At 34.1% G+C, this 27,904-nt stretch overlaps 2 protein-coding genes across 2 annotated transcripts in view; both read left to right on the forward strand.

Moving 5' to 3' along the window:
• Positions 1–335: 335 nt before the first annotated feature.
• LOC114454468 (ubiquitin-conjugating enzyme E2 W) lies at positions 336–13,951 on the forward strand. Its single transcript, XM_028434962.1, has 6 exons — positions 336–433; positions 3,239–3,330; positions 7,461–7,563; positions 10,272–10,427; positions 10,505–10,580; positions 11,514–13,951. Exons 1-6 carry the CDS (start codon positions 419–421, stop codon positions 11,525–11,527), a joined length of 456 nt encoding a protein of 151 aa, XP_028290763.1. The 5' UTR covers positions 336–418; the 3' UTR covers positions 11,528–13,951.
• A 2,348-nt stretch (positions 13,952–16,299) lies between these two features.
• stau2 (staufen double-stranded RNA binding protein 2) overlaps positions 16,300–27,904 on the forward strand; it is a 114,905-nt gene continuing 103,300 nt past the window's right edge. The window contains exons 1-5 of the mRNA XM_028434747.1: positions 16,300–16,398; positions 18,356–18,566; positions 19,875–20,035; positions 20,972–21,131; positions 22,934–23,069. Coding sequence (XP_028290548.1) covers positions 18,365–18,566; positions 19,875–20,035; positions 20,972–21,131; positions 22,934–23,069 — 659 coding nt within the window. The 5' untranslated portion in view covers positions 16,300–16,398; positions 18,356–18,364. The remainder of the gene's footprint in view (positions 16,399–18,355; positions 18,567–19,874; positions 20,036–20,971; positions 21,132–22,933; positions 23,070–27,904) is intronic.

A 27,904-nucleotide genomic window follows, 5' to 3' on the forward strand; every position in this document is an offset into this window, starting at 1 on the left:
TGGAGTGGTAGAAATGGAAGTAATGTAGCAAAAATGCATTAAAAGGAGCAAAAATAAGGCAAGAAAAAGCAATGAAAATAGGTTAAAATATGACAGCTTTTGTGTAGTTGCAAAAAAATTGTAAAAAAAAAATAATAGTTTTATGAAGGCACACACACGTAGATAGCACATAATTTAATGTGCACACAATACAGTAGAAATATAATAATACAAATATTTTATATATATATATGAGATTACAATTAAAACATTATTGTTGCAGAAGTTATAACCAACACTGACGTATGACAATGACGAAGCCCGTCTGCGCATGCGCCTGTGAGTGTGCGCCTCTGTCTCCTGTCAAAACAACTCGAGGTCACATGACCTAGAGACGTCACCTCCTCTGCTCTGCTGTGATGTAGGAGGGGGTTCCAACATGGCGTCCATGCAGGTAAGTCTCTTACCGACAGCAAACCTTTATTTGTCATTTAACACGTCCAAATGCACTGTCCGCTGTTTGATTTTAAACCTCCACATATACGGAACTGTTTCCCGTGTATTGTAACGGAAGTATAATTACACAACAGATGACGTCTCATCAGACGGGCTCAGCTTTAGCGCTTGGTCGCTATTAGCAACACAGCTAGTGAGTTAGCATCTGATCACCGACACTAGCCGAGCTTAGAGGATATAAACTAGCTTCATACATGTTGATGTGTGCTTGGTACTGAGGGGAATAAAGCGTAGAGAGTGCAGTGTTGCTAAATAACATAGTCTGTAGTTTGTAGTTTATGTTCAAATAGAGTGTTAGCAGCTGTTTATTAAATGGCTAATCATCGACAGGAAGCGACGCGGTGCGCAGTTTGAGGGTAAACAGGTGCAGCGCTGGCAAAACTGCCTTTAAACGACGGATACTATCTTATTTACAACTCGCATGCATTTAATCTACACTTTAATATGGGTTTCATAGTTATGTGAAATGTTACAATGGCTAAAATGGTAACAAGGGTCATTTCATGACATTTCAACATAATTTTAGGACATTCCAAAGCACTTCGGATTCGAAAAATTCTGAAATTTTGTACCAATTGTTCTGCAATTGTTCAATATTCACACTGTTATTTTGTAGTTTGATCTGATGAATACTTTTTGAGATATGGACAATTTAGTGAGGGGGGGTGGGGGGGGCATGTGTCTTTATTTTTCTTCTGTTTTCAGCTTCCAATATCTCAGGTATTACAGCACATAGGACAGGTATATAGTAATATAGCGCCATTATCATTGCTCATCAGTTGATGAAATATAGTCATTATGAAATTCGGACTTGGACGATACCATTTTGTCACGATTCGATTTTAATCCTGTTTCGATTTAAATTGCGATTCTACAATGACGATTATCACTTTTTTCTTTTTTTTTTTTCCAAATCCGTTCGCCCTGGAATCGAGAAAAACCCAAAGTATGCCCGTACTTTAGGTTTAATCTCGGGTGTAGCTTCGTCGGCCATCTTTGTCCGCCTAAAGGGAAACACAGCTTCCTCGTGTGTGCAGTGGTGCATTATCGGACCGCCACTCAGCGGTCGTCCATGAAAATGTGAAAAAGTTTGATTAAATATTGAGACAAAAAAAGATTCTGGGAAGAAGAATCGATTTTTAAAATCGGCACCCAAAAAATCTCGATACATTGTAAAAAAAAAAATTCACCCTTGAAATATGAATGAAGAAATATGAAATGCGTATATATACATGTGTGTGTATGTGTATATATATATATATATATTAATTAGTCAGTTTTCATCAGTTGTCATGGCCGACACCCACTAAAAAGAAAATTCTTATTTTTTATGTTACTAGTGAAAATCTAATAAACAATACAAACAATACAAAGCTACAATTACCTCATGTAAAGGATTTCCAATATTTGCGCGAGGTGAAATAAGCCAAAGTTGGGGTCCAAAATAAAAATGAAGTTGCATAAAGAAAAATTGTTACATGTACCAAGAAAGAACATATAACTAATAATTAAAACAGATCAGATTTTTTTTCTTACATTCCAACATGCAGTTATGGGCCAATGAAAATCGTAAAAAAAAATCTGATTTTCTCTGTTTTTAGTTTATAATATAGAATTTACGCTTTCTTGGGATATAAAAAAATATTTCTTTTTGCAATTTCTTCATTTTTATTTTGGACCCAAACTTTGAATTATTTCACCACTCGTGAATATTGAAAATACATGAGGTCATTGTAGTGTCTTCTAAGTTTTTTTTTTTTTTTTGTTCATTTGTTTTTCACTAGTAACATAAAACATGTAATTTGTTGAAAATGTATGATGAATTAGAAATATATAAATATTATGTTTTCAATATCAGTGTTTTTCTGATGCAATGTTTTTTTTATATTTTATATATATGTATAATTTCAGAATTTTTTGAGACTGAAGTGAGTGAGTAATTTGTTGGAATGACATGGAATGACCCAGTATTTAGTTAATAACCTTTGCACCAATATCTTGAAACTGCCACTGAGAAAAAAAACTAGAAATATTTGGAAATAATTTAAAGTGTAAAATTGAAAATTGACAGATCACATTTTAACTAATATCTTTGGAATGTAAAAAATGTTTGAAGCTTTTTTTTGTACATATCCATACATAGGAGTGAGTATTGGCAAGGATAATGCAATACAATACGTATCATGGTATGATATCATCTCAATATATCACGATATTCTACCCAATTAATCAAAATTAAACGTAGAGATGAAAAATCAAGTTGCTGTATATGTTCATCAGAAGATATTGAGAGGACAAATTGAGTCAAAACATCCTATCTATTATTTATTATTAGTGTTTTTGCACATTTTCACTGAAAAAAGAAAATACAGTTACACACTGTCATCATAAAATAAAGTGCATCAAATAACCATTGCAACACATTAAAAGCATTGTAACCACCACTGAAATATTGCACAAATACATAAAATATTGATTAAATATTAAAAAAAATACTTGATTCAAAATCAGCACCCAAAAAATCACGATATATTGTGAAATCGATTTTTTTTTCTTCACACCCCTATTTATATTCTTTAGCAATAGATGACTCATGTAATATCAGGCAGGTCATATAAATGATCATGGTTTTATAGTTTATCAGAATAAGTCAAAAATTAGCTGGAATGCTATTTTATTGATTTATTTATAGATTTGTTCATTTGTGTTTAACGTCTAAATCTATGGGGTTTTTTTCCCACAGAAAAGGCTACAAAAAGAATTATTAGCCCTGCAGAATGATCCACCCCCAGGAATGACACTCAATGAGAAAAGTGTACAGAACACCATCACACAGTAAGTTCCTAATGTCTATGTGAAAGGATTTATTTGTGCTAAAATGAGCCAAAAGCATTCTTAGCCACTGTGACAGTAGAAACTGGTTTTCATTGCAAACTCACTACATAATGTACCTTTGGGTACTTTTAATCTTAATATTATTATTATGGGGCAGTGGAATGAAAGCTGGTTTTTATAAGCTTTGAAGATAAGATTCCTGCTACAAAAGATGAGGATTTATGGAAAAGCCTGTAACTGACAGGCCACAGTGTCACTGTCCTGATGAAATATTTAATGCTTGGTGTGCAGGAGTTAGACTAGAGTAGCACAGAGTAGAGGTTATGTTGACCTTTCTGTTTCGCAAAAAGGCAAACGCTACAAAACCAACAGGAGCATCACTACAATGACTGTTATGTAAAATCATTCATCAATTCTTCAGTTGAGGAAGTTTAATGTTTTTTCAAAGCATATAAATCTTGCTCAAAAATACTGAATACAATTTAAATTCTATAAGCCTTTATTCAACGTGTTTCAACACTATTTTCATAAACAACTCATCTCACTGAGTTCAGTTCAGATTATGCATTTCAATAGCGAAGATTATCCACATGCTATAATGCCATGAATCTGATGATACGATTCACAATTTGCATGTCGTAATACGACATATCCCGATTCTAAACAATGCGCTATCTATCACGATATCAATAATTACAAATTTCACTTTTTCAATTACAAAATGGTATGAAATACAATTTATTTCATTGTTTTAAACTTACGAGAACTAGTAAATGATTCAAGCAGCAATATAAAAAACAAGTGGTGTGTTTATCAAAGTGTCAAATGACATTTTTCAAAATAGTAAAATTTTTGCTTCTGTAACAGACTCTGATTCTGTTAAGTTATTTATTTTTTAGTAACCTATATACATTCACATAGATAAATCTATAAAAGTGTCCAGTATGTTTTATGAAAATAGTGTAATCATCTTCCAGCTAAAATGCATTGAGGAGGTAGTTTAAAAAGGTCTGATGGTGCGTTCACTGACACCTAGAGACTAGCGATTTCGGCATTTTTTTTGGATTGATAAGATAGTCCAATGTATCTCTGAATCGTTTATTGTCACACCTTTATTCACAAGGTGAGACCCGTACGAAGCTATTGTTTTATCTCAGCTGAAGTTTTGAAACACAGAAAACAATGTTTTACTGACTTTTCAGAACTTTTTGCTGAGTTGTGTGCGTGCAGATAATCGTCCGTTGGAACACGGCTAAGCTAACCATAACAGCTAACAGATGAATTCTTTTAACGTCTGTTATAGTGATGCTTCTGTTCGTTTTGTAGCTTTTTCATTTGTGTTTTGGGGTTTACATTTGTGTTTTTCTTTGCATTTTTTTGTTGTTTCCATTTGTGTTTTCCTATTTGCATTTGTGGTTATTTTTTTGTATTTATTTTTTTGTATTTGCAAATTGTCCGACTCCTACTGGACACCGTAGGTTTTGCCTCCTGCTCGTAAGAGCTTCTATAAATCTGTGGATGAATTTGAGTTTCCTTTCCTTGTGTTAATAATTCCATCAGCTGTGGTTCCGCTTCAATGAGACAACGATACATGTCAACCAATGTTTGCTAACGTGGAACAAACGTGTTGCTAAAGACGATCCATCATGTTGCCGTTTCTGTGTTCAGATCACAATCTTTTAATCAGATTAAATGAAAGTTTTACCAGAATAACGAGTCTCCAAACCCGTTGAACCAGTTTGTGCCGTCGCTGTGTTTCACACCAGCTCAGTGTGGGTGTGTCCTGTAGTGCTGAGCTCTGATTGGGTAATTAGTTGACGCTGTGTCCCTCTTTGTTAAACATTCATATTCTGCTACGTCTATGATACTGTTATAATGTGTATGATGCCAGGGACTGCGGTTTCTGCGATAGCTGAAAACAGACGTAAAAAACGGAATCTCACTCGTCCTGTTTATTTAAAATTGAGCCAACGTGACACAGAAATGCGTTACACGCATGTTTTAGAACAAAATCACACATTAACACTCCATTTCCCCACTGTAAATATCTAGAAAGTGTGATCTATGATGAATATGTCTAACTCTGACGACAACCCTGTTTAAAATCTCTCACTACGTGTAACGTTTGAGTAGTGATCATGTTATCATATGATGGAGATGAAGTGTGTTTTTAAACAAGGATCATTTAATGTTCATTCAACAAATGACCCACAGACTATGCTGTCAAACAATTCAGACATTTTGACATTTGTTACGTGATTATTAAATCGGCCAGAATATGAAATTAGGAAAATATTATGGATGCAATTTTGGCCCCTGCAGTCTATAAAATGGGGGCATTTTTAAAATAATTGGGGGCCATGGAGAAAAAAGAATGTAGTTACAGCTTAAGATTAAAATGCACAGTAGCTTCAACCAATGCAAATAAATGAAAAGCACAGCCTTTGTTTTTGTAATAGAAGTTTGTAAGTTAGTACGTTAGTTTTTACAGAAAAAAGAGAACAGATGTAGGGAAACTATGGGTTTATTTAGTTCTCAACAACCTGTAAATATCACACAACAAAACCTTAAAAACAGCAGTGCAAATTTTAATAGACATACAGTTTCTAAAGAAATTAAAATAATATATATATATATATATAAAATTACCAACTTAGTGTAAACAGGTTTTCACAAACACAAATAAAACTAAATACATCAACACTAGAAATTGCTTCAGTAATAGTGTTTACACAATAAAAACTAACAATAGCTGCTGATTTTATGGCATATATTTGTGCATGTGGGTTAATGGTGTTCTTGTATGCAATTAATTTATTTTTTCCTCATATGTAATCAAATTATTAAAAAAACACATGAAAAGCAAAAATAACTGTGTTTTTACTGTTTAATAAAAACCACTGCTGCTGAATCTTGTTTATTTTATATCTGATAATGAGTTACATAAAGTTATGGTTGATAAATCTCTCTCTGATTTCCTCTAATTAAACCTAGTTAGACTTGATGATGTAATCATTAATTACTGAGCTTACACATAATCACAATAGTTACACTGCTGTCTTTAGGGACCAGTTTTGTCTTGTGAACATGTGAAATATAATTTTAAAAAAATTGCGGTATTGTGCACTTTTTCCTTTTTTGCTTCCTTTTTTGAAGTGGTTAGCATTAGCTCCTAGCCCAGTCTTATGTTGCTGTGAGTTAGCTTGGGATGCTTTAGTCCAGTCTCCAGTTCATTTCTTCGTCTATGTTTCTGTGGGAGCTTTGGGTGGATCTGACGGAGGAACTTTGTTTGGTGTAGGTCTGGTCTTAGCGGCACGGCACGCACCCTGGAGCTCACGTGAACAGCATGGGGGCAATTTTGGCCTGTAGAACAAGGTTTCTGTTGCATTCTTGGCTAAATTGAAATCCAAATGGGCCGTGGCCCTCGCTAATTTCCGACACTGCTTACGATGGTAATGGCAAGTTTTCAAGTTGGCATAGTTTTTTTTTTTTTTTTTAGGTCTTTGGGTCAACTATCTCTGCAGTATGACATCATCATCTGCAGCCATATCAATTCTCTCCTGATCCTCTAGAAATAAAGGGTGACCTTTAGAGAAAGACTGACCTCATATGTACGGTAGCACTAAGTGATGTCTCTGTGTGCCTCTGGCTATATCTGTCATATAAACACAGATAACAAACACAAGCATTCTTTAATGTCCCATCGCCACTGCTCGGAGGTCAGAACGAGGTCACAGATTGTCAACATCCTCTGAACTTTATGCAGAAAGCAGTTTATTATGTCCCTAAAATCTAACCATTAGCTCAGCGTGTGCTGTTTTATTGATCGTGTGTGTTACAGTCACACAGATGGAGGTTCATTGACCTTCATCACACAGAACCAAACACACAAGTTATTTTCTGAGCAGGATTGAATTGCATCGAGCTTCGTCAGCAGAGTTCTGTTACCAGACTATACACACCTATCATCTTAGCATACAGTAATAACTAGATTGTAGTCTAGGATAGAATAGAATGAACAAATTGTTCCTGTGAGTTTAACACCAGCTTTGAATGATCTGATCTTATCAGTTTCAAACCTGCTTTTATTGTTTGACATTTTTAACACATTCCTGTTGCTTTTCTTTCAGGTGGATTGTAGATATGGAGGGTGCACCTGGCACACTGTACGAAGGAGAGAAGTTTCAGCTGCTTTTTAAATTCAGTAGTCGATACCCTTTTGATTCACCTCAGGTAAGATCAGGTGTTAATTAATCAGATTATTTCCTCTTCAGCCACCAGAGCATGTCAGCACACTGTTTAAGGGAGAGTAAAGGTCACTTAGGAGAACTCTTCTTCTCTGCTTCAATGTCTGCTATCAAACCTCTGAGTTGGAACTGTCGCCCCTTGAAGTAACAGATCTTTTCGGGTCACAGCTGTTTTTATTCTCTTTCTGTAAACATAAGAGGTTTACATCGACATCTTTAACTTTTTCCTGGTTTTTTAAATCAACCAAAAGCAGCACAAGTTGTTAATTTGACTGAAAAAGTTCCTAAATGATCTAAAAATCAGGCTGAATGTTTCACTCCAACAGAAAACAATGGGATGTTTACAGACAGTGGGGCCATGTGACATCATCAATCACATGATTTAAAGATGGAGGAACACAGGCTCTAAAGCTGTAAAGTAGTCCCATTTTTTTGTCATGATTTGTTAGACGTAGATCTACTAATAAGTACATTTCAAGAAGTGGGAGTGGTGGCCTAGTGGTTAAGGACGCTGGGGCGCTGGGCTTGTAATTGGAGGGTTGCCGTCACTGTGGGATGTTGAACAAGTCCCTTAACCTCTAACTGCTCCCCAATGGCTGCCCAATGCTCCTCAGGGATGGGTTCGATGCAGAGGACAAATTTAATATCTGTAATAAAATACAGAATATGACCAATGAAGGTGAAGCTCTGATTGAATCTTTAATCTTTCAAAGGTTTTAGGTTATAGTAGTATTTCCATTGTCATGGTGATCGCGGTTCGTTTCTTTCTCAGCGTTAAGTGAATTTTTGCACAGCCTTGTAAACAGTGGGTTGTGATCACTTTGTGTTACACCACTAAGCATCACATGGAGCTCTGTGGCTGTGCAGTTGGTAGTGGAAGAAGCCTTGAGTCACTAATGGTGACAGCAGCACACATGACCTATTGATGCCATGTTTGATGGGATTAGTTGAACTTCACACAGAAATGTTCCATTGCTCATCGGGAACCTTCTCATCTAAAAATACACAATAATAGAGATATTTATATATAAACGCTGGAGAAGATGGTCTAAGAACTTATTATCAACTCGAAAAAATTGCATTGCCACGACAATTCAGGTGGGCATGTGAAAAAGAAAGAACTCCTTTTAGGCTGTATGCACAAGTTTCTACACATTACAAAAACTTAGATATTTGTAGGCAGAATTCACAGAGAATAAACAGCATTATGTTCACTTATTGAAGAGTTAGACATTTTTTTTTAGACATTGTGCAGGACAACATTTGAACCAGGTTCAACTTGTTGATTCATTAAAGGAAGTTAGAAGCAGGCTGTGATCACACTGAGCTAATGCTAAGCATTCCCACCAAAAAGATTGTAGCAAGATTGTAGCAACATTTTAAGCTCCTAATTGTGGCTGTAGCTGCAGGATTAAAGCTTTAACAGCAGTTTTTCCTCAAAGTTCATGAGCAGCAGCTGTCACACTCTAATAACAGACCTCATCAAGGCTTGAACTTTAAATGACATTAAAACATGAGAGTTAGTATTTTACAAATGAGATATCATTGTCACTAAGGAAATAAACATTTTCATCTTTCAATGGTGTAAATTGATTACGATTTGCATGACAAACAGGGTCATTTTAAAAATTAATATAAATGTATTTTGTCAAACAAAATACATAAATTTGTAGATTATAAAGTGGACAACATTTTGGTGCTAAAATTGAAAGAGATGTAGCAGTTTATAATAAAAAAACATAGAACCTAATATTACATTAAAAGTAAGTGTTAGCAATTGACAAATTACATTTACAGCATTACCACTCAGCAGCGGAACATTTTGATATTTTTAATTCATAAATCATTTAAAGAATAAAAGAAGGGAGCGTCTTTGATTTTCCGTGATTGTGGAAAACGGGTGGAAAAAAGCAGAATTCACGTTCGGAAACAGAGAAGGAAATCTCACTTGCCTTTTTTTTTACACTTTACCACTAGGGCTGGGCAATATGGACAAAACTGAGATCTCTACATTTTTTCTAAAAATGGCGATATACGATATTAATCAATATTTTTAACTGGATAATGTCTGAAAAGAAAGACAATTATGTGTTAAATTTGCTGATGAAAAATGCCACACAGGCTGAAATAACATCAATACTTTAAGATTTGTAAAAAAAAAAAAAAAAAAATAACTTGTGCGTGTATATCACAAACACCCCAAAAGTACAAAATGATACAAAATGACTGCAAAAAAATATGCAAAATTACTACAAAAATACAAATGAACAGAGAAGTGCACAAAATTGACACAAATACTTAACAGGACAATAAAATACACAAAAGGATAAAAAAAAAATACACAAGAACAAAATATAAACCAAAAAGTACATGAAAAGAGTAAAAAAAGAAAAAAAACTACAAAATGGAACATTTATTAACAAAAAGCTGCTCAATATGTTCCACTTTTGGCTTCTTCTCCTGTAAGGGAGTGTATAAATATATATAGACATCAGCGATGGTGTAATTTTCAAAATGTAAAACTTGATATATCTTGAATGTCATTATATTGCCCAGCCCTAGATGTCACATATCAATACCTGCAGTATGACTCTATCTATTCTTCTGTTTACATTTAATAATCACAAGCTCATCACTCCCACTTTGTTCACTCACTTATTTATTTATTAACTTATTAACATTTGTTTCCTGCAGGTAATGTTCACAGGAGAGAATATACCTGTCCACCCACATGTGTATAGCAACGGCCACATCTGTCTATCTATTCTAACGGAAGATTGGTCACCTGCGCTCTCAGTGCAATCTGTGTGTCTTAGCATTATCAGCATGTTGTCCAGCTGCAAAGAGAAGGTAATTATTAATATTTAATAATGATTAAATGTTGATGTTTAAAATGATTAACTTGTCTCTAATTGATTTACTTGCAGAGACGACCGCCTGATAACTCCTTCTACGTAAGAACGTGTAACAAGAATCCAAAGAAAACTAAATGGTGGTATCATGGTGAGTATTTATTTACTAACTAAAAACTGTATAAATAAATAAAAAATATAAAATAGTAGAAGGGTCATTTCATGTACTTTTCAGGACATCCCATGCTATTGGGTTGAGATTAACTCAAAAATCTTTACCAATTGTTCCGTGATTATTTAAGTCAGTGTACATTTTTAGTTTGATCAGATAAATAGTTGTTTTTTGCACATTCTTATTTTTCTTCCATTTTGACTATTTAGAGGAGCTGGCATGTCCACCAGATAGAATGTATAGCAGATGTTTTTCTATATTCTGAGAGAGTAGGCGGAGCTGTATTACTATACCACATTTACCTTTCTATGTGCTGGAGTTCCTGACATATTGGAAGATGAATAAATCAGTCAGAATCTTTATTTGTCATTGCACATGTTACAGAGCAACAAAATTACATTTCAGTTTCATCTCGTCCAAGAAAACATGAAAATACAATCACATATAACACATGTAACACGGGAGGACAAGAGCGGGAGAACTGTGGCTCGCCACAAGGGCGGCGCCCCGCGTTTTAGATGAGAAAATGGGAGAACAACAGAAGGAGAGGTGAGGGGAAAAGGCAGGTTTTAAACTGGGTTCCCTATTGGGGAGGATGGTATAAAACTAGGAAAAAACCTCCTCAGCCACTAGGGGGCGTGGGTCTTTAGGATGGCTAGTTTGCAAGTCAGCCACAGGGGGGCGCATAGGTGCTCTTACGGCGCTTCGTCTCCTGCTGCCAACCGTAGGGAAGGAGGGGGGGTTGGGGCCAGAGGAGATGGTGAAAATTTGGTAAAAAATTCAGAATTTTTTGAGGCCGAAGAGTGTGGGATGTCCTGAAAATCTGTTGAAAAGACGTGAAATGACCCAGAACAAAATAAATCCTTGCTTTTAATGATTTCAATGTGTAATTCGCTCTGATTCTCTTCACAGATGATACATGCTAATGTACAAAGTTTGTAAAAAGAAAAAAAGTCACAGAAGAAAGAAGTCCTACTGACCCTAAGTAAAGCACTTTTTAAATCATTCAGTCTTGGAACTCTGACCTTTGACTGGACCAATGGACGCCATACGCTGGACGCCCCTGAATGCACCATCCAACGCGGTCGGCTGCATGTTTTAGTCTGGCGTAGTAAAGACGATAAGAATATTATAAACCTCCCCATGCTTAGACGCATCCCTGATGTGTTGGTGCAGCCGATAAGGAAGGTGGATTTGTAGTGAAATTAATCTACTTCTTGTTTCTAGCTTATTCTTGTTACTTTTCTTTATTTTTTAGTTTGGGAGTGGGTGCGTTTTAGGGTCCTCGTGTTGTGCAATACTGATGGATGGATGGATGCATGCGTGGGCCTATGGAGAGAAATCCAAATCATGTTGTCTTCAAAACACGGACAGAACCTTGAAAACCCCCGAGAACAGGCTCCGCCTTTTTGTTTGTTTGTTTCCTGATGATGTAATTCAACGCACTGTGAAAGGAACACGGTTAACGAAGCACTACCAGTAACGCTTTTCATGCAGGTGTCTCTATTTTTCCACCTGGTGGCGGCTTCCTGATGATTGACAGGAAGGTGGTACAGATAGGAAGTGGATTATGGGGGCGGCACCGATTGTAAAGTGGCGCATACTAAAATAAACCGCAACTTTTCGCAACCAACTATATTTAAACATATTTTGTTTATGTTACTTTCGACCAGATTTACAGCAATATTTCTGAAATTTGGGATTTGTTTTTTGCAAAAATATGTCAATATTAAATCTAAATGTTAAATCTAAATAAAGCAATGTGAAGTTTTTGTTTTTTTTCTTCCCGTTGCATCAATGAGCTTATATTTTGATACTGATTAATTTGCATATTAGCGAAATATTTAGTTTCACCCATGACATTTAGATTTAGATTTAACATTAACATTTTAAATACATTTAGTATTTATAATTCATATTTATATTTAAATGCAACATTTAGATTTAATATTTGTAAATTAGCGAAATATTTAGGTTCACCCATGACATTAATATTTAAGTTTTAGATTTAATATTTAACATTTAGATTTAAAATTGACATATTTTTACTAGAAAAGTAAATTTCACAAATATTGCTGTAAATCTGGTCAAATTAAATAAACGTGGTTTGTTGCTAAATATTGCAGAAAAGTTGCTCTTTATTTTAGCATGTGCAAATTTATAATCGGTGCCCCATAGCGGATTGGATGGCAGATGTAGTCATGTGATGGCATCATCATCAGGAGGCGGGGCTTATAGTCAACTGCTTCTCTTCCATTGAATGAATGTCTGTACCAAAAACACTGTCACATTATTTACGTTTTATTTTACTTCATGCTTTAATTTTCACAAATGTTATTCCTCCTTTTTTTAAGTGTGTTTCAACTCGCTAATTATTTGAAGAGGGGTGTGTTTTGATGTTTTTTTCATGCTTGTTTAATCTTCCTTTGAATGGCAGAAAAATGGCAAAAAAAAATTAGATTTCCCCTGGTTAGAGTTTTGGCTCAGGTACTTTTTTTTCTCCTAAAAAGATACCTATCAGATATTTTAAATTTAACTATATTTTCACCAAAAGAGACTGTTACGTTGTAAACTTCGACGACATCTAAAACTTGTAAATAACTATTTAAAAGGTTGGGTTATGATGAGCATTTAGATTTTTTTGTTTTTTTTTTTTTTTTTTGCATAAAGGATCTAGATGTGCTTTATTTCATTGCAGGATAATGTACAGACGTGTAAATTGGTTGAAAATAATAATAATCTGTAGAGTTACCATGTGGATGCATGCAGTTTAAAACCCTGCCTTTTCTTATTGGCTTCAGACTTAAAACCTTTAGTTTCTATAGCTTAGATAATAATTTATATACAGTAGGATGGAAATCACACGTCCAACACTCCATTCCTAACGAAATGTCGATGGAAATCCAGTCAGATACTTGAATTTTCCATTTTTTTGGATTGTTTATATGTATTTAATTCCAAGGTGAAGCTGAGTGAATGTTCTGATACTGTAGAGGAGACGGTTATCTTAAAAAAGAACTATATTAATAACTTAAAGACATCTATTTAACCCCAGGGTTTATTTAATGTGAGCTGACAGGAAAATAAAAAGGCCTTTGTTCAGTGGGCAGTAGAAACTTTTCAGTGAATATGTTACAAAGGTTTTTAGTTTATTTTGTTTTTAAGTTTGCTTTCTTTTCTTTTTTTCAATGTGGTTTGGATTCTTTAGCTTGCTACGTTGTCGTGATCATTCAACACTGATGATGACCAGGGTGTTATTTATATTTGGAAATTTATTCTGGGATGTGCAAGCTCCATGCGATAGGTGCCTGTTCATTTTCATAATCAATAAAAACAAAGAATCACTTTTATTCAAACTTGGTTTTTGCAGTTTGTCATTTGTGTAAATGTGTGAAATCATTGTCGTGATTTTGTGATCATATTAAAAACTAAGAACACTGAAGACATTAATGTAAATGTAAGACCTAAAACCTTTGGTAATCCCAGAAACACTCCTTGTTTTCATTCACAACTCACGTTTAAGCTTTAACGTCTAAACTAAAATTTAATTATTTTCTCCATTAAAATTGGCCCTAATCCTCTTTCGTAGATTAGGGCAAAATTGAAAATTCTAGAACAAAGTTGAAATATGTCTTAAGTAAAAATTTCTTAAAACAAACTCTAAATACAATATGGTAATAAAAGTCCAAATCTGCTTCTGTGGATTAGGGCCAATTTTTATGGAGAAAATAATATTGGTCAAATCAAGAATAATGTTGAGAAAAAAGTTGAAATTTTGTGAATAAAGTTGAATATAATGTCTAGAATAAAGTCGATTTTTTTTTTTTTTTTATCACGATAATGTATTTTGAGTTTATTTTAGAAATTTTGACTTAAATCTTTTTTAACTTTAATCTTGACGTATTTCAACTTTATTCTCAACATTTCAACTTCATTCTCGATTTGCTCAAAATTGGCCGTAATCTGCTTCCGAACACTTGCAAGAGTCTGAGCCAAGTTTATATATATATATTTTTTTCGCAATAAGCAGAAATGACAGCAGAAACATAATAAATAAATGCAAAACTTCTCCAAATTATATCAAGTCAATGCAATTTTATCTAAATGTAAAATCACATTGAGCTTCAATGGAAAGTTAAGTGCTTCATAAATATGAAATTAGATGAAATGTGATGTGAAAATGTTGATCCTGACTTTGATCAAAAAGTCTTTTAGTGTAAATAGACGTTGGGTTCATGCAAGAAAACCTGTGTAGTAGCGCCATCTAGTGGTTAAAACACCTCAGACATTTAATTTAATAGTTCCTGTTCAATATAGAAGCATTTGTTTAACATTTCAATTTAAAATGGATTCACAGAAATGCTTTTTCATTTTCAGTAATATACTGTTAAAAAAAACTGCATTTTCTTCTTCAACGCTGCTCAGTTTGTCACTTATAATAAAATAATAAAGATAACTTGAGATTTAATTTTCAAATGATATCCCAGCAAACTCTTTTTTTCTTTTTTTCTGTATAGATATTGTACAGATTTTCTCTCTCTAAATGTTCAAAATAAGAAAACGGTAAAACAAAAATAAACCACCGGCTGTAAAGTTGTGCATGCTAAAGAAAGAAAAAAAAAAACAAAACAGCAACTTTTTTAGCAACATTTAGCAATGAACCACGGTTAAAAAATGTGTGTGAATTTTTTTATGTTACTTTTGACCAGATTTACAGCATTTGTGAAATTTGTGATTTGTTTTTTTTTTTTTTTGTAAATTATAAAGTTAAATCTAAATGTTAAATATTAAATTTTAATCTAAATGTTAAATATTAAATCAAAATGTAAATGTTAAATATTAAATCTAAATCTAAATGTTAAATATTAAATCTAAATCTAAATGTTAAATATTAAATCTAAATCTAAATGTTAAATATCAAATCTAAATTTAAATGTTAAATATTAATGTAATTTAAATGTTAAATCTGAATGTTAGATTTAAATGTTATATCTGAATGTAAAATATTAAATCTAAATCTGAGTGTTAAAATCTAAATCTAAATGTTAATATAAAATCCAAATGTAAATGTAAAATATTAAATCTAAATCTGAGTGTTAAATGTAAATGTAAATTGCAAAGTATCTCAAAATTATGACTTGGATTTGTTTACTTTTGTAGTGTGTGTATATATATATATATATATATATATATATATATATATATATATATATATGGTGGAAATTGGTTTTCGAATCTTTTCCATCCATTTTTACATTATATTTCCACTTTATTCTCGAAATTTCAACTTTAATGTCGATATTTCGACTTTGCCCAAAATAATTTTCTCCATCAAAATCGATCCTAATCCGCTTCCGTATGAACCAGTGTCACAAAATATAAAACTTTTTTTTTTTTTATAATAAAAAATATTTCACATACGTTTTTAATTTCATGTGAATGACACGAGCCTGAAAAGACATTTTAATTAAAAACATTTATTTGTTGCTTTAAGGTCTGGAGTGAGCAACGCAGGACTGAACCATTCTCTCAAACAGCGGGGGAGTCCGATTCATCCAATATTTACCTTAAACTCTAACCATAGCAAAGTAGCGGCTAGCACAAATCAAACATAGGTTTTAGATAAAGATACACTTTTAATTCACACACTGTTTTATTGTCCTGACTTCTACATTCAACACATTACGGGTGAATGTTTTACACGGAGTCATGAGTTGGTTCGTTCCGTCTTCCATCCAGTTCTCTTTAGTGTTTGCCAATGTTGGAGGTGTAACTGGGGTCTGGCCCTGGATTTAAGGTAAAATTACCCTTTAATAATTGTTTATTTGGTGCCAGGCTTCATCTGCACAGTGTTAGCCGCTGTTTCTGCTCTGTGCAAAGTGTAATAATGAGGTTTTAAGGCCACTTTTAGGAGCTAGATGTGGAATAGAGATGCTAGCATAAAGCGGTGCTCGGCCGCTCAGCCATGGTGAGCTTCCGCCGGCTAAAGTAGCGCAACCGGAGCTGCTGAATTATCAGCTATTATTACACTAATAAATATTAGACAGGTTAATGCTAATGACAGCTAGTGGCTTTATTAACATGGTCCGTGTGATAGCAGGGGCTGACATTAGCAGGGAACCCAGTTTTAGTGGTGGTAATGTTAGCTAGGAGGAGAATGCTGCGTTCACTGACGAGCCTGCAGCTCATTGACGTTTAATTCAAACCAAATATCATCAAATAATGTTTGTTTTTACAGTGAATCAGTGCATGTTAGTGTGTGACTGGTTTATTTAGCTATGATAATCAGTGATATCTGAGTTAGAATATACATAATAACACACTGCTGATAAGGATCTGTTACAAAGCAGGAGAAATACATTTAAATGTTTGAATCTGATTTCTATGGAAACCCCTTTGTACCAATAAAAACCATAAAATAAAGTCATAATTATGAGATAGAAAGTCAGAATTGTGAATTTTTAAGAAATAAAGTTTAAAATTATGAGATAATGTCAAAATTATGAGGAAGTCAAAACAATTAGAAAGGAAGTCATAATTATGAGATAGAACGTTATAATTATGAGATGATGTCAAAATTATGAGGAAGTCATAACAATGAGAAAGAAAGTCATAATTATGAGATAGAAAGTCACAATTATTCAATTTTGAGAAATAAAGTAATAATAATGAGATAGAAAGTCATAATTATGAGATAGAAAGTCATAATTATGAATTTTTAAGAAATAAAGTTAAAATTATGAGATTATGTCAAAATTATGAGAGGAAGTCATAATTACAAAGAAAGTCATAATTATGAGATAGAAAGTCATGATAATGAAATAGTCATAACTATGAGAAAGAAAGTCATAATTATGAGATAGAAAGTTATAATTATGAGATAATGTCAAAATTATGAGATAATGTCATAACAATGAGAAAGAAAGTCATAATTATTATTTTTTGGGAAATAAAGTAATAATGAGATAGAAAGTCATAATTATGAGATAATGTCATAATTATGAGATAGAAAGTCATAGCAGCTGTGGTGGTCTAGCGGTTGTAATCGGAGGGTCACTGGTTCAAATCTCACCTGGTTCATCACTGTGGGAGAGAAGGAAAGTCATAATTATTAGAATACAATGATTATCAGATTAATCGCGTTGCGACACGTGACGATTTAATAATCAGCATTAGCAGCATTAGCATTAGCAGCAGCAGCTAGCACTTAAAAGCTCAATATGTTTGAGGCATTTTAACATATAACGACGCTACACATAGGATTTCTATCATTAGATGGTTGGATCTGCAACGCATCACCGTTTTATTATCTCATCCTCTCTTTTGTTGAGGATAGATACTTATAATACAATTATTATTATTTTATGAATAATTATAATAATGTTTTTTTGGTGCTGAATTAAAACATGCACCTTAGATTAAGGCTACATCATAAAGTAATAAAGTGTTATATGTTACAAATTGTGTTGGACGGTTGTTAATTATGGTCAGCTTAGTGAGAATGTAGTTTTTTTAAGTTTTTGTCCTTTTGAATCATATTCTAACGTAGTGTTGGACTTAAAAGTACCTCAGACTTTATTATTTAACAGATACACAGCAGCACTAATTAATCCAGGAGCTCAGATAATTAGTGCTTGATTAAGAAATACGTTTTACACAATGCTTCAATAATTGTTAGTTTCTCTTTATTGTTTGTTTTTCTTTTCTTTACATATATATTAATTACATATATATATATATTGTGTGTTTTGCAGGAATAGAGCATGGCTCAAGTGAAAGTACAGACCTCAGCCCCCCTGGCTGGTCCTGGCCTCCCCTCCTCTGTGGTTCCCCCTACGGCCATGACCAGCCCAGGACCCCTGGGTCTGCAGACCTCCGTCAACGGCACAGGCCCCGCCCCCACACCCGCCTGCCCTGCTCCTGCAGCCGTGTACGGGGACGCCCCTGTGTCCGCCACCCCACCAGGTACAGGTTTAGCATGTTTGAAACAGTTAACCATTGTTTCTGTGACAGTATTATTTCTGTCTGTGCAACGTTTCATTATTGCATCATTTAAAGAAAAGATGATTGAACAAAGCTGCTGAGTCATGTTGATGATAGGGATGTAAGGATATATCCTAAATCAGCTAAAAATAATGCTAATCAGAGTGGATTGAAATGGATACAGTACAGTATGTGCTTTAATACTCTGATTAAACAATAGGGGGCCAGACCACCCGATCAGACAAAGCACGGCGTGAACCCGTCCAACCAGACACTATTCATGTGTGTGTGTGTGCACATGTCGAGGAGAGTCAGCATCCATTTGTGTGTTTTTATCACACTAATAGAAACACATCACCTGATTTACCACACAATGAAAGAACCTGGCCCACAAGCATAGTTTAACCATGTTCTAATCAAATATAAGCCAGAACCGTCGGCACTGAGCGATATGAGGATCTTTTCACGGTATTCAGGATTTGAAAATGTTTCTTATATTTTTTTGTTTTATAAGTTTTAATAAATATAGATATTTTTGTTCAACTTTGCATGGTGGTAAATGAAGAAATGTTCAGTTTATTCTGATTTATGAATTCAAACGGTTTGTAAGAAGAAAATATATTAGTTTAAAAAAAAAAAAAAATCTGTATTTTTTGACTAATCTTTTTTTTTTCTCTAAAATATGATCTAAATAAAATATTCAAACTGAAAGGAGTTAAAGTGCATCATTACATCCCAATCTTTGATTTGAGTAGGGCTGGGAGATATAACAAGATACTGTATATAAAATTACAATGTCACCTCTATCGATATATATATATATATATATTATTTTGTATTAAAATACTTGTTTTAGGAGTCACTGCTTTCTCTACTGTTCAGAACATGAAAAGCTCAGTTTGATGGATTACTAAATGTGTTCTAACCCAGACCGTCATCTAAACAAGACACACTACAGAACTCACTCACACGTGCTGTCCCTTAAAGGAGAAAAACCTCAAAATGTCACGCATTGTGCAGCTGTTTGATAATAAATGTCTGTGTGGCATTTTGCGTCAGCAAATTTAACCTAGAATTATCTTTATCTGGTCAGACTTTACTTGAATGAAAATGATCAACATTTATATCGTATATCATCATTTTGAGAAAAAATTTTGAGATATGAGTTTTGGTCCATATCACCCAGCCCTAGATTTGAGCTAAAAAAAAAAAAGTAAAAATAAGGAATCAAATGGTTGGTTGAGGGTATCCTACACCTCTCTTTAATTCTTCTTCTTCTCTGTGTTCCAGTGGGTTGTGTTCTGCTGCCCTCTGCTCCAGGCTCACCCCAGGAGAACATGGCAAACCCTAAAGAGAAAACCCCCATGTGTCTGGTGAATGAGTTAGCCCGTTTCAATCGGATCCAACCACAGTACAAGCTCCTCAATGAGAGAGGACCTGCACACGCTAAGGTACGAAGAGATGGAGGCAGTGATGAGTAGAATGATCCTAAATATCAACATCAACGGAATCACAAAATAGACCAATAATCCACTGTTAAACGCAGAAAGTGAAATAATGTGAATGAAACGCGTTTCAACCAGCGTAGGGGGCGTTTCTGTTGTTGTTTTTTTTTTTTTTAATTGGTACCGGCTATAATAACTTTTAAAACTTTTAAAATTTTCCTTAAAACCCACCTTTTTAAACTTGCTTTCCCTTTATTTTATTTTTATTTTTTGAAATTTTTTTCTGTATTCTGTAAAGCGACATTGAGTCCCCATAAAGCGCTATATAAAATTAATGTATTATTATTAGAATTTCTGCACACTTGGACACAAAAAGCCGGGGGGGCGTGTCCATCCATAACAGTCCCAATATTACTGCGTGTCCCAATTAAAACCTCATTTAAGTTTGAAAAGTGTTTCTTTGGCTTTAAAGTAAGGCTGTAACAAAGTTTAACCCCTCAAAAATGCAGCAAATTGTGTTTCACAGGGTCATAAATTTAAAGATTTTTCGGCGGGGGGGCATGCCTCCTGGCCCCTCCTACAACACCACGCAACCCCCCTACACTATGAAAAATTGCTGATGAGAACCCTTTATGAATGATTAGAAAGGAGCGCTCACAATAATCCATGTCACTAAAACATATATCTATCTTTTAATTGCAGCTTAAATTACACTTTTATTTTTGACATACTTTTTTGTTTATGTTTTTATTTTTTATTGTTATTTATTTTGTTTCGTCCCAGGAGTTGAAAACCAATATTTAAAAAAAAAAAAAAAAAAAAAGATGAAATATTTCTAAAAAACAAAATTTGGAAAAGAATAAAATGGATTTTATAGATTCTGTTAAACATGAAGCATAATTATTAGAGTTTCCATTTTGATCTCCCTGGGTGTTCCTTCAGATCTTCACGGTGCAGCTGACTCTTGGGGAGCAGATGTGGGAGTCTGAAGGCAGCAGCATTAAAAAGGCCCAACACTCCACAGCTGCTAAAGCCCTGGCTGAGAGCGTCCTGCCCCGCCCTGCACCACGCTCCCCCAAGATGGACATCAACAGTAACCCAGGTACCTGCACCCACATCACACCACATTACACTATTATTGGCACTTTATCACAGCTAGTGAGCATAGTTTTAGATCTTTTTGTTGGTCTTTCAATAACATGTGTACGTTAAGTCTCAGTAAGTAGCAAATGTTACATCTAAATCTAAATATGAAATCTAAATATTAAATCTAAATGTTAAATTTAAATATTGAATCTAAATCTAAATGTTAAATCTAAATGTTTAATCTAAATGTTAAATCTAAATTTTAGATCTAAATGTTTAATCGAAATGTTAAATTTAAATATTAAATGTTAAATCTAAATGTTAAATTTAAATCTGAATGTTAAATCTAAATTTTAAATCTAAATGTTAAATCTAAATGTTAAATCTAAATATTAAATCTAAATGTTAAATCTAAATTTTAGATCTAAATGTTTAATCGAAATTTTAAATGTTAAATCGAAATGTTAAATTTAAATATTGAATCTAAATGTTAAATCTAAATATTAAATCTAAATGTTAAATCTAAATGTTAAATCGAAATGTTTAATCTAAATGTTTAATCTAAATGTTAAATCTAAATGTTAAATCTAAATGTTTAATCTAAATGTTTAATCTAAATGTTTAAATCTAAATTTTAGGTCTAAATGTTTAATCGAGATGTTAAATTTAAATATTAAATGTTAAATCTAAATGTTACATTTAAATATTGAATCTAAATCTAAATGTTAAATATAAATATTAAATCTAAATGTTAGATCTAAATGTTAAATCTAAATGTTAAATCTAATCGAAATGTTAAATTTAAATATTGAATCTAAATGTTAAATCAAAATATTAAATCTAAATGTTAAATCTAAAATCAAATTTAAATGTCATGGGTGACAATAAATATTTAACTCTTAATTCTATGTGTCTGTGTGTGTGTGGGTTTGTGTGATGTTGTTGGGGTTCCCTATGGGGTATTTTTTATTGCATGTAAGATTTTAATGATGTAAGGTACTCTGAGTTATATTGTATATATGAAAAATGCTCTATAAATAAAATTTGATTGATTGATTGATTCAACTAATATGCAACGTACACCTGTGATTCCATGCTTGTTAAATGTAAATGTAAAACGCATCAACTCCAAGATGGATTTATATTAAAGATCTCACTACAATGTTTGTTCTTTGCTCTTATTAAAGGGAAATGTGAGGGATTGAAATTGGACAAATACCCATAAGTCTATTTTGTTGATGCTACATGTATTTATTTATCTGATTAATATCATTCAAATAAATATTAATAATAATGTCATAGAATATAAAAACCACAGAAGTGGTAAAAAGAGTTCAAAGTGTCAATTTTGGAACATTTAGTTCAAACTGGCAAATAATGGGTATGACATATCCTCAATGTTGTTATATTTGCAAAAATAATCATAAAATATGTGACAATAATGGGTCAACATATGTGACATTAGGTAGAAAAGGTTTAAAAGAGCTGAAAATGTCTTGAAAGTTGAAAAAATGTGTAGAAAAAGCATTGAAATGTGATGTAGAAGTGTCAGAAATGGGAGTAAAATAGCAAAAAATCATTAAAAGGAGCAAAAATATGGGAAGAAAAAGTGATGAAAATAGGTTAAAATATGGTAAGTTGGTGTAGTTGCAGAAAAACGGTAAAAATTAGCAAAAATGGGCTCAAAATTGTTCAAAAAAACCATTCCTATTTTTTTAAAGGCATCTGGCTAGCCCGCGGTTGAGAACCCCTGCTTTAAACTAAAAAATGTCCCATGTCCTGTATTAATGTTTCCTGTTTGCTGACTGTCTTCCTCAGGCAGTATAACACCCACAGTGGAGCTGAACGGTTTGGCCATGAAAAGAGGAGAACCTGCAATCTACCGGCCTTTGGATCCCAAGCCCATGCCCAACTACAGAGCCAATTACAACTTCAGAGGCATGTTCAACCAAAGGTGAGCTCCTCTTTTAATATTTGTGCTGTGGATACATTAAAATGTCAAGTGAAACTCATGTTTTAAGTTAATTGTTGTATAACATCTGCATTTGCATACAGAAAGTATTTAAACTTCAACTCAAACATCTCAATAAACACATTTCCTCCAGTTTTAATGTGTTATTTCCCTCCTAAATGTCTAAATAGTTTTGTTTGTAGGTGGAATTCCTTGTGTTTTTAGGATGCTGTTGATATTCCAGCAGGGGGCAGTGTTTCCTCATTTTAAACATCCCCCTTTAAAGTGACTGAGCACCCATTTTGAAGCATGAAAGTTGGGCATAAATTGAGTTTATATGTAGTTATATACATATTGATCTGTGGTTTGTAGCCTGTTGGTTTATAGTAAATGATAGGAACCATTGAGATGAAAAGTCTGTTTTTCATTCCTTATAAACTTTGGGTTTGTGATGATTTCTTTCTTCCAGTAGCCGCTTTGGTAACAGAGTGTAGTGTGCAGACAGATTAGCATCTGGTATACATCTAGGAACATCTGATCCGTGCGGGAACAACTGGGTTGAAAGACAAATGTGAATAGAATAGAAAATGTGTTCTCCAGCATCTGTCCGTCACTGTCATACATGACAGAGTTTTCTAAGGAAGGCGGGCTTGAAAAAATAAGAAAAGAAAAGGTGTTGGAGGATGGTCACGTGTCTGAAAAGGAAAAAAAAGACCTTAGATAAGACATACATCATCTCAAGGTCACTTATGTATCCACGAGGTCTTTTTCTTTTAGCATGTTCGAGCCCTGGATTAATGAAAGCGAGACCTTCAGAACATGAATTTTCATCTCCAGATGACAGACTGTGTTTCAGAGTGGCTGGTCATATTCCTAATATTCCTAATCCGTCAGCTAAACGATGCTAAAGGGAAGCCAAGGGTTCTACGTGCCCATGTCCTTCCCTATTATGATGAATAAGAGCGATCCACAGTCGTGTTGATGGAGGACGTTATCATTAAGAGGGCAGTCTGGCTCTGATCCATCAGCGCTCTAATCACCTCCAGGACCAGTATTGATTGGTTCAGAAAGTGCTTTGATGAGGAAACACAGCCATAAGATGAAAGGGGAATTTATCAGAGTCTTAATGAATCTTATTTATAGCCAAGGACCCGTACATAACTCCTTAGCACCAAAGTCTATGATTAAATCAGTGATTTGTCTCTGTTACGAAGCAGACACGAGCTCGTGGTCATTCACACCCTGTGTGTGTGTGCGTGTGTGCGTGCGTTCAGCTGGTGGAACATGTGGAGATTCCGCGCAGAGCGATTAGCAAACACAAGTTTGTGTTATTGTGAAATCTGCAGACGATCCCTAACTGGTGTTATGCTTGGAACACCTGACTCTGATGACTCATCCATGGTTTCCTCCACTTCATCCACATCATTCCCAGCCTTTGTCCTGCTGCTCTGATCTCAGGGGGTTTGACTGAATGTTGTCAGAGTTCTGATTCTTTCTCATCACCAGCTAAGGCAGTTTGCGCCTTTTTACCTTTTCTCAACAACACGTTAGACTTCTTAGGCCTGTACTACACCGCCGGATCAATATATCCTGGGCAGAAGAATAGACAGGAACATTTCTTATCATTAGACTTTCAAATGATTAGTGTCACATGACGTCAACAAAGGAATGAAGAGTGTTCTAAGGAGGTTTGGAGCTTCTGTTGTTATGCAGCGAGGTCTCGTGGGATGACATTTCACGGGAGTTACGAGGCTCCTCCCCAAAACGTTGTTCAATGGAAACACGTTCAAAGCGCAGTTTTACTTTGTCGACTCGCCATATAGAAATATCGCTTTCATTTTTGCAAAAATCTGTAATGGAAACGTAGCTTCTGAGTTTCCAATTCTTGAAAGCGAGATAAGTTCGAGTTACTTTAATATCCTTGTTTAGAACGGAAAAGCTCTGGAGGAACGTGTTGCTCCTAAAGGCACCAGAGAGGATGTGTAATATGAGGTAATGTTGTTTTTATAGCTTTATGTTTTAAGTTTGCCCAACTACACATGTTTTTTTTTCATGTGACTATTATTAATGCATTTAATATCCTACGAACTGGCATTATGTGTATTAGGGGTATCCTTTGCCATAAATGTGACGATACGATACGCATGTCACGATACAATATATCCTGATACTAAACAATACGATGTCGTTACGACTATCAATAATTACAAATTTCAACCTTTACAAGTGCAAATGGATTTGAAATACAATTAATTTAATGTTTTTTAAATTGGCAAGAACAAGTAAATGGTAGCTAACAAAACACATTATGTACCATATTTGTTTTATTAACTTTTAAAAATAGGATTATTACGCAACTTTTTAGATCATTTAGTAGCTTTCTAGATCATTTAGTAGCTTTTTAGATCATTTAGTAGCTTTTTAGATTATTTAGTAGCTTTTTAGATCATTTAGTAGCTTTTTAGATTATTTAGTAGCTTTTTAGGTTATTTAATAGCTTTTTAGATTATTTAGTAGCTTTTTAGATTATTTAGTAGCTTTTTAGATTATTTAATAGCTTTTTAGATTATTTAGTAGCTTTTTAGATTATTTAATAGCTTTTTAGATTATTTAGTAGCTTTTTAGATCATTTAGTAGCTTTTTAGATCATTTAGTAGCTTTTTAGATTATTTAATAGCTTTTTAGATTATTTAATAGCTTTTTAGATAATTTAGTAGCTTTTTAGATTATTTAGTAGCTTTTTAGATCATTTAGTAGCTTTTTAGATTATTTAATAGCTTTTTAGATTATTTAATAGCTTTTTAGATAATTTAGTAGCTTTTTAGATCATTTAGTAGCTTTTTTGGATTATTTAGTAGCTTTTTAGATTATTTAATAGCTTTTTAGATTATTTAGTAGCTTTTTAGATCAGTCAAAATACCAACTTGTGCAGATTTTTGGTTGCTCTAAAAATCCAGGAAAAGTGAATAGACAATGAAACAGAGAAGAAGAGCTCTTCTAAGGGACCTTTACTCTTTCTTAAACAGTGTGCTGACACGCTCTGGTGGCTGAAGTTAGCGAGTAAATCACAACTTGCTGATGATATGCAAACCCTGAAGATAGGAGGACTTTTTAACAGTCCGTACGAAAACATGGTTAAAAACATTGATTTGGACCTTTTTTTGGATCGATACAATAATCACACGGTGAAATATTGCGTTATATCACTGACTCGATTTTTTTCTTACACCCTTAATGTGTATCATTGCACTTGCTTGTGGGTGAGAAAACCAACATGTGGTTGTAGATCAATGTCTCCTCAGATGTTAAGAAGTGTCAGATAAACTCCTTCCCATTCTGTCGATGTGCTTTAGTCTTTTTTCAGCAAACGCTGTAACTTTGTGCTTTCAAACAAAAGCCACACATCTGTATTTTCTTTGTAATCCCTTTATTCCAAATGACCAAACCCACCAAGAACAGACTAATAGCTCCCAGTGGAATTTCCCCTAAATCACCACATAACAGTGCAGACTCTAAATTACATGCATGTACTCTCACATGTAACATAAATATCAACGGAATGGATAGCAAAACAAAGGATATTAGGTACTAATTGTGCAAAATGGGTGTAAACACTCGCAGCAGTGTTTTGTTGGAGGACTCGTCCAACATAAACAGATTGTGGAGAGATTTGTGTCGGAGCAGACTCAATGACACAGGAGTGGAATATCTCCCTTCATCTCATTCCCTCTGAGTGCTTTTTCATGTTTATGTATTCCCCTGCATCCTCCTTTTTTCTTTCCTTGAGGCGTTGAATTTAAAGTGGACCTGAGATTACGCTGCTGCTCATTTCAGAAAGCACACATTTCATAACATGGGCAGGATGAGTCGGACCAAAACTGCTTTTCACCAGAATTCACACCTGGATTCTGACAAAAACTCTCCACTTTGGCTCATTTTCCAGGAATGTGAACACAGCTTTTTGTCAAGGTTTTGGTGAGTGTATTTGGAATCCTAAATGGAGTCTTTTGCCCCCCCCACCCCCCCCTCATTCGAGAGCAGTTGACATCAGCACCACAAGACATGCGTCATAACATGTGCACCCATTGTTGGTACAGATCATCACGGGTTGCTGCACATCAACCGGCCGCCACACACCACTGTCCTACTTTCCTCTGTTTTTATAACTTTACAGAGCTGGGAAATATGAGCAAACTGAGCTTTATATTAATCTATATCAGTGGGAAGTAGAGCTACAACTAACGATTATTTTCATAATCAATTTATCAGTCAATAAATCAGCTTATAAAGCACATTTAAACCCTGCTTAAGCTGATTAAACTGAACTAAAAGCATTTCTCACGCACAAACAAACAGTCGCAAGCACGCGCACACAAACACTGGCGTGCGTGCACAAACACTTGTGCGCACACACAATCACTCGTGCGCGCACAAACACTGTGCACGCACACACACAAGGACTCTGCGCGCGCACGCAGACCCTCATGGTGCGCGCGCACACAAACACTTGTGGTGCGTGCACACAAACAATAGGAGACAATAATTAGCTACATTTTACAAAGGAGACTTGTTACTTTCTATTGAACTAATCACATAAAATTTGCCTGGTATTTTTTAATTTTTTTAAATAAATAAAATAAAGTTTTACTCATTGTTATAAATGAGTAGATAAGCCTTAGGGAACCATTGAGACACAGTTTTGGATTAAAGAGAGCACACTGTTCCACAAATAAAAATGCATATGAAATTATGGAGACGTACTTATGATATGAAGAGTTTATACATGATTTAACAAAAAGATTGGGAACCACTGATCTATAATAAAAGATCATTTTCTT

This window comes from Gouania willdenowi, chromosome 20 (assembly GCF_900634775.1).
Source record: "Gouania willdenowi chromosome 20, fGouWil2.1, whole genome shotgun sequence".
Lineage (NCBI taxonomy): Eukaryota > Metazoa > Chordata > Actinopteri > Blenniiformes > Gobiesocidae > Gouania > Gouania willdenowi.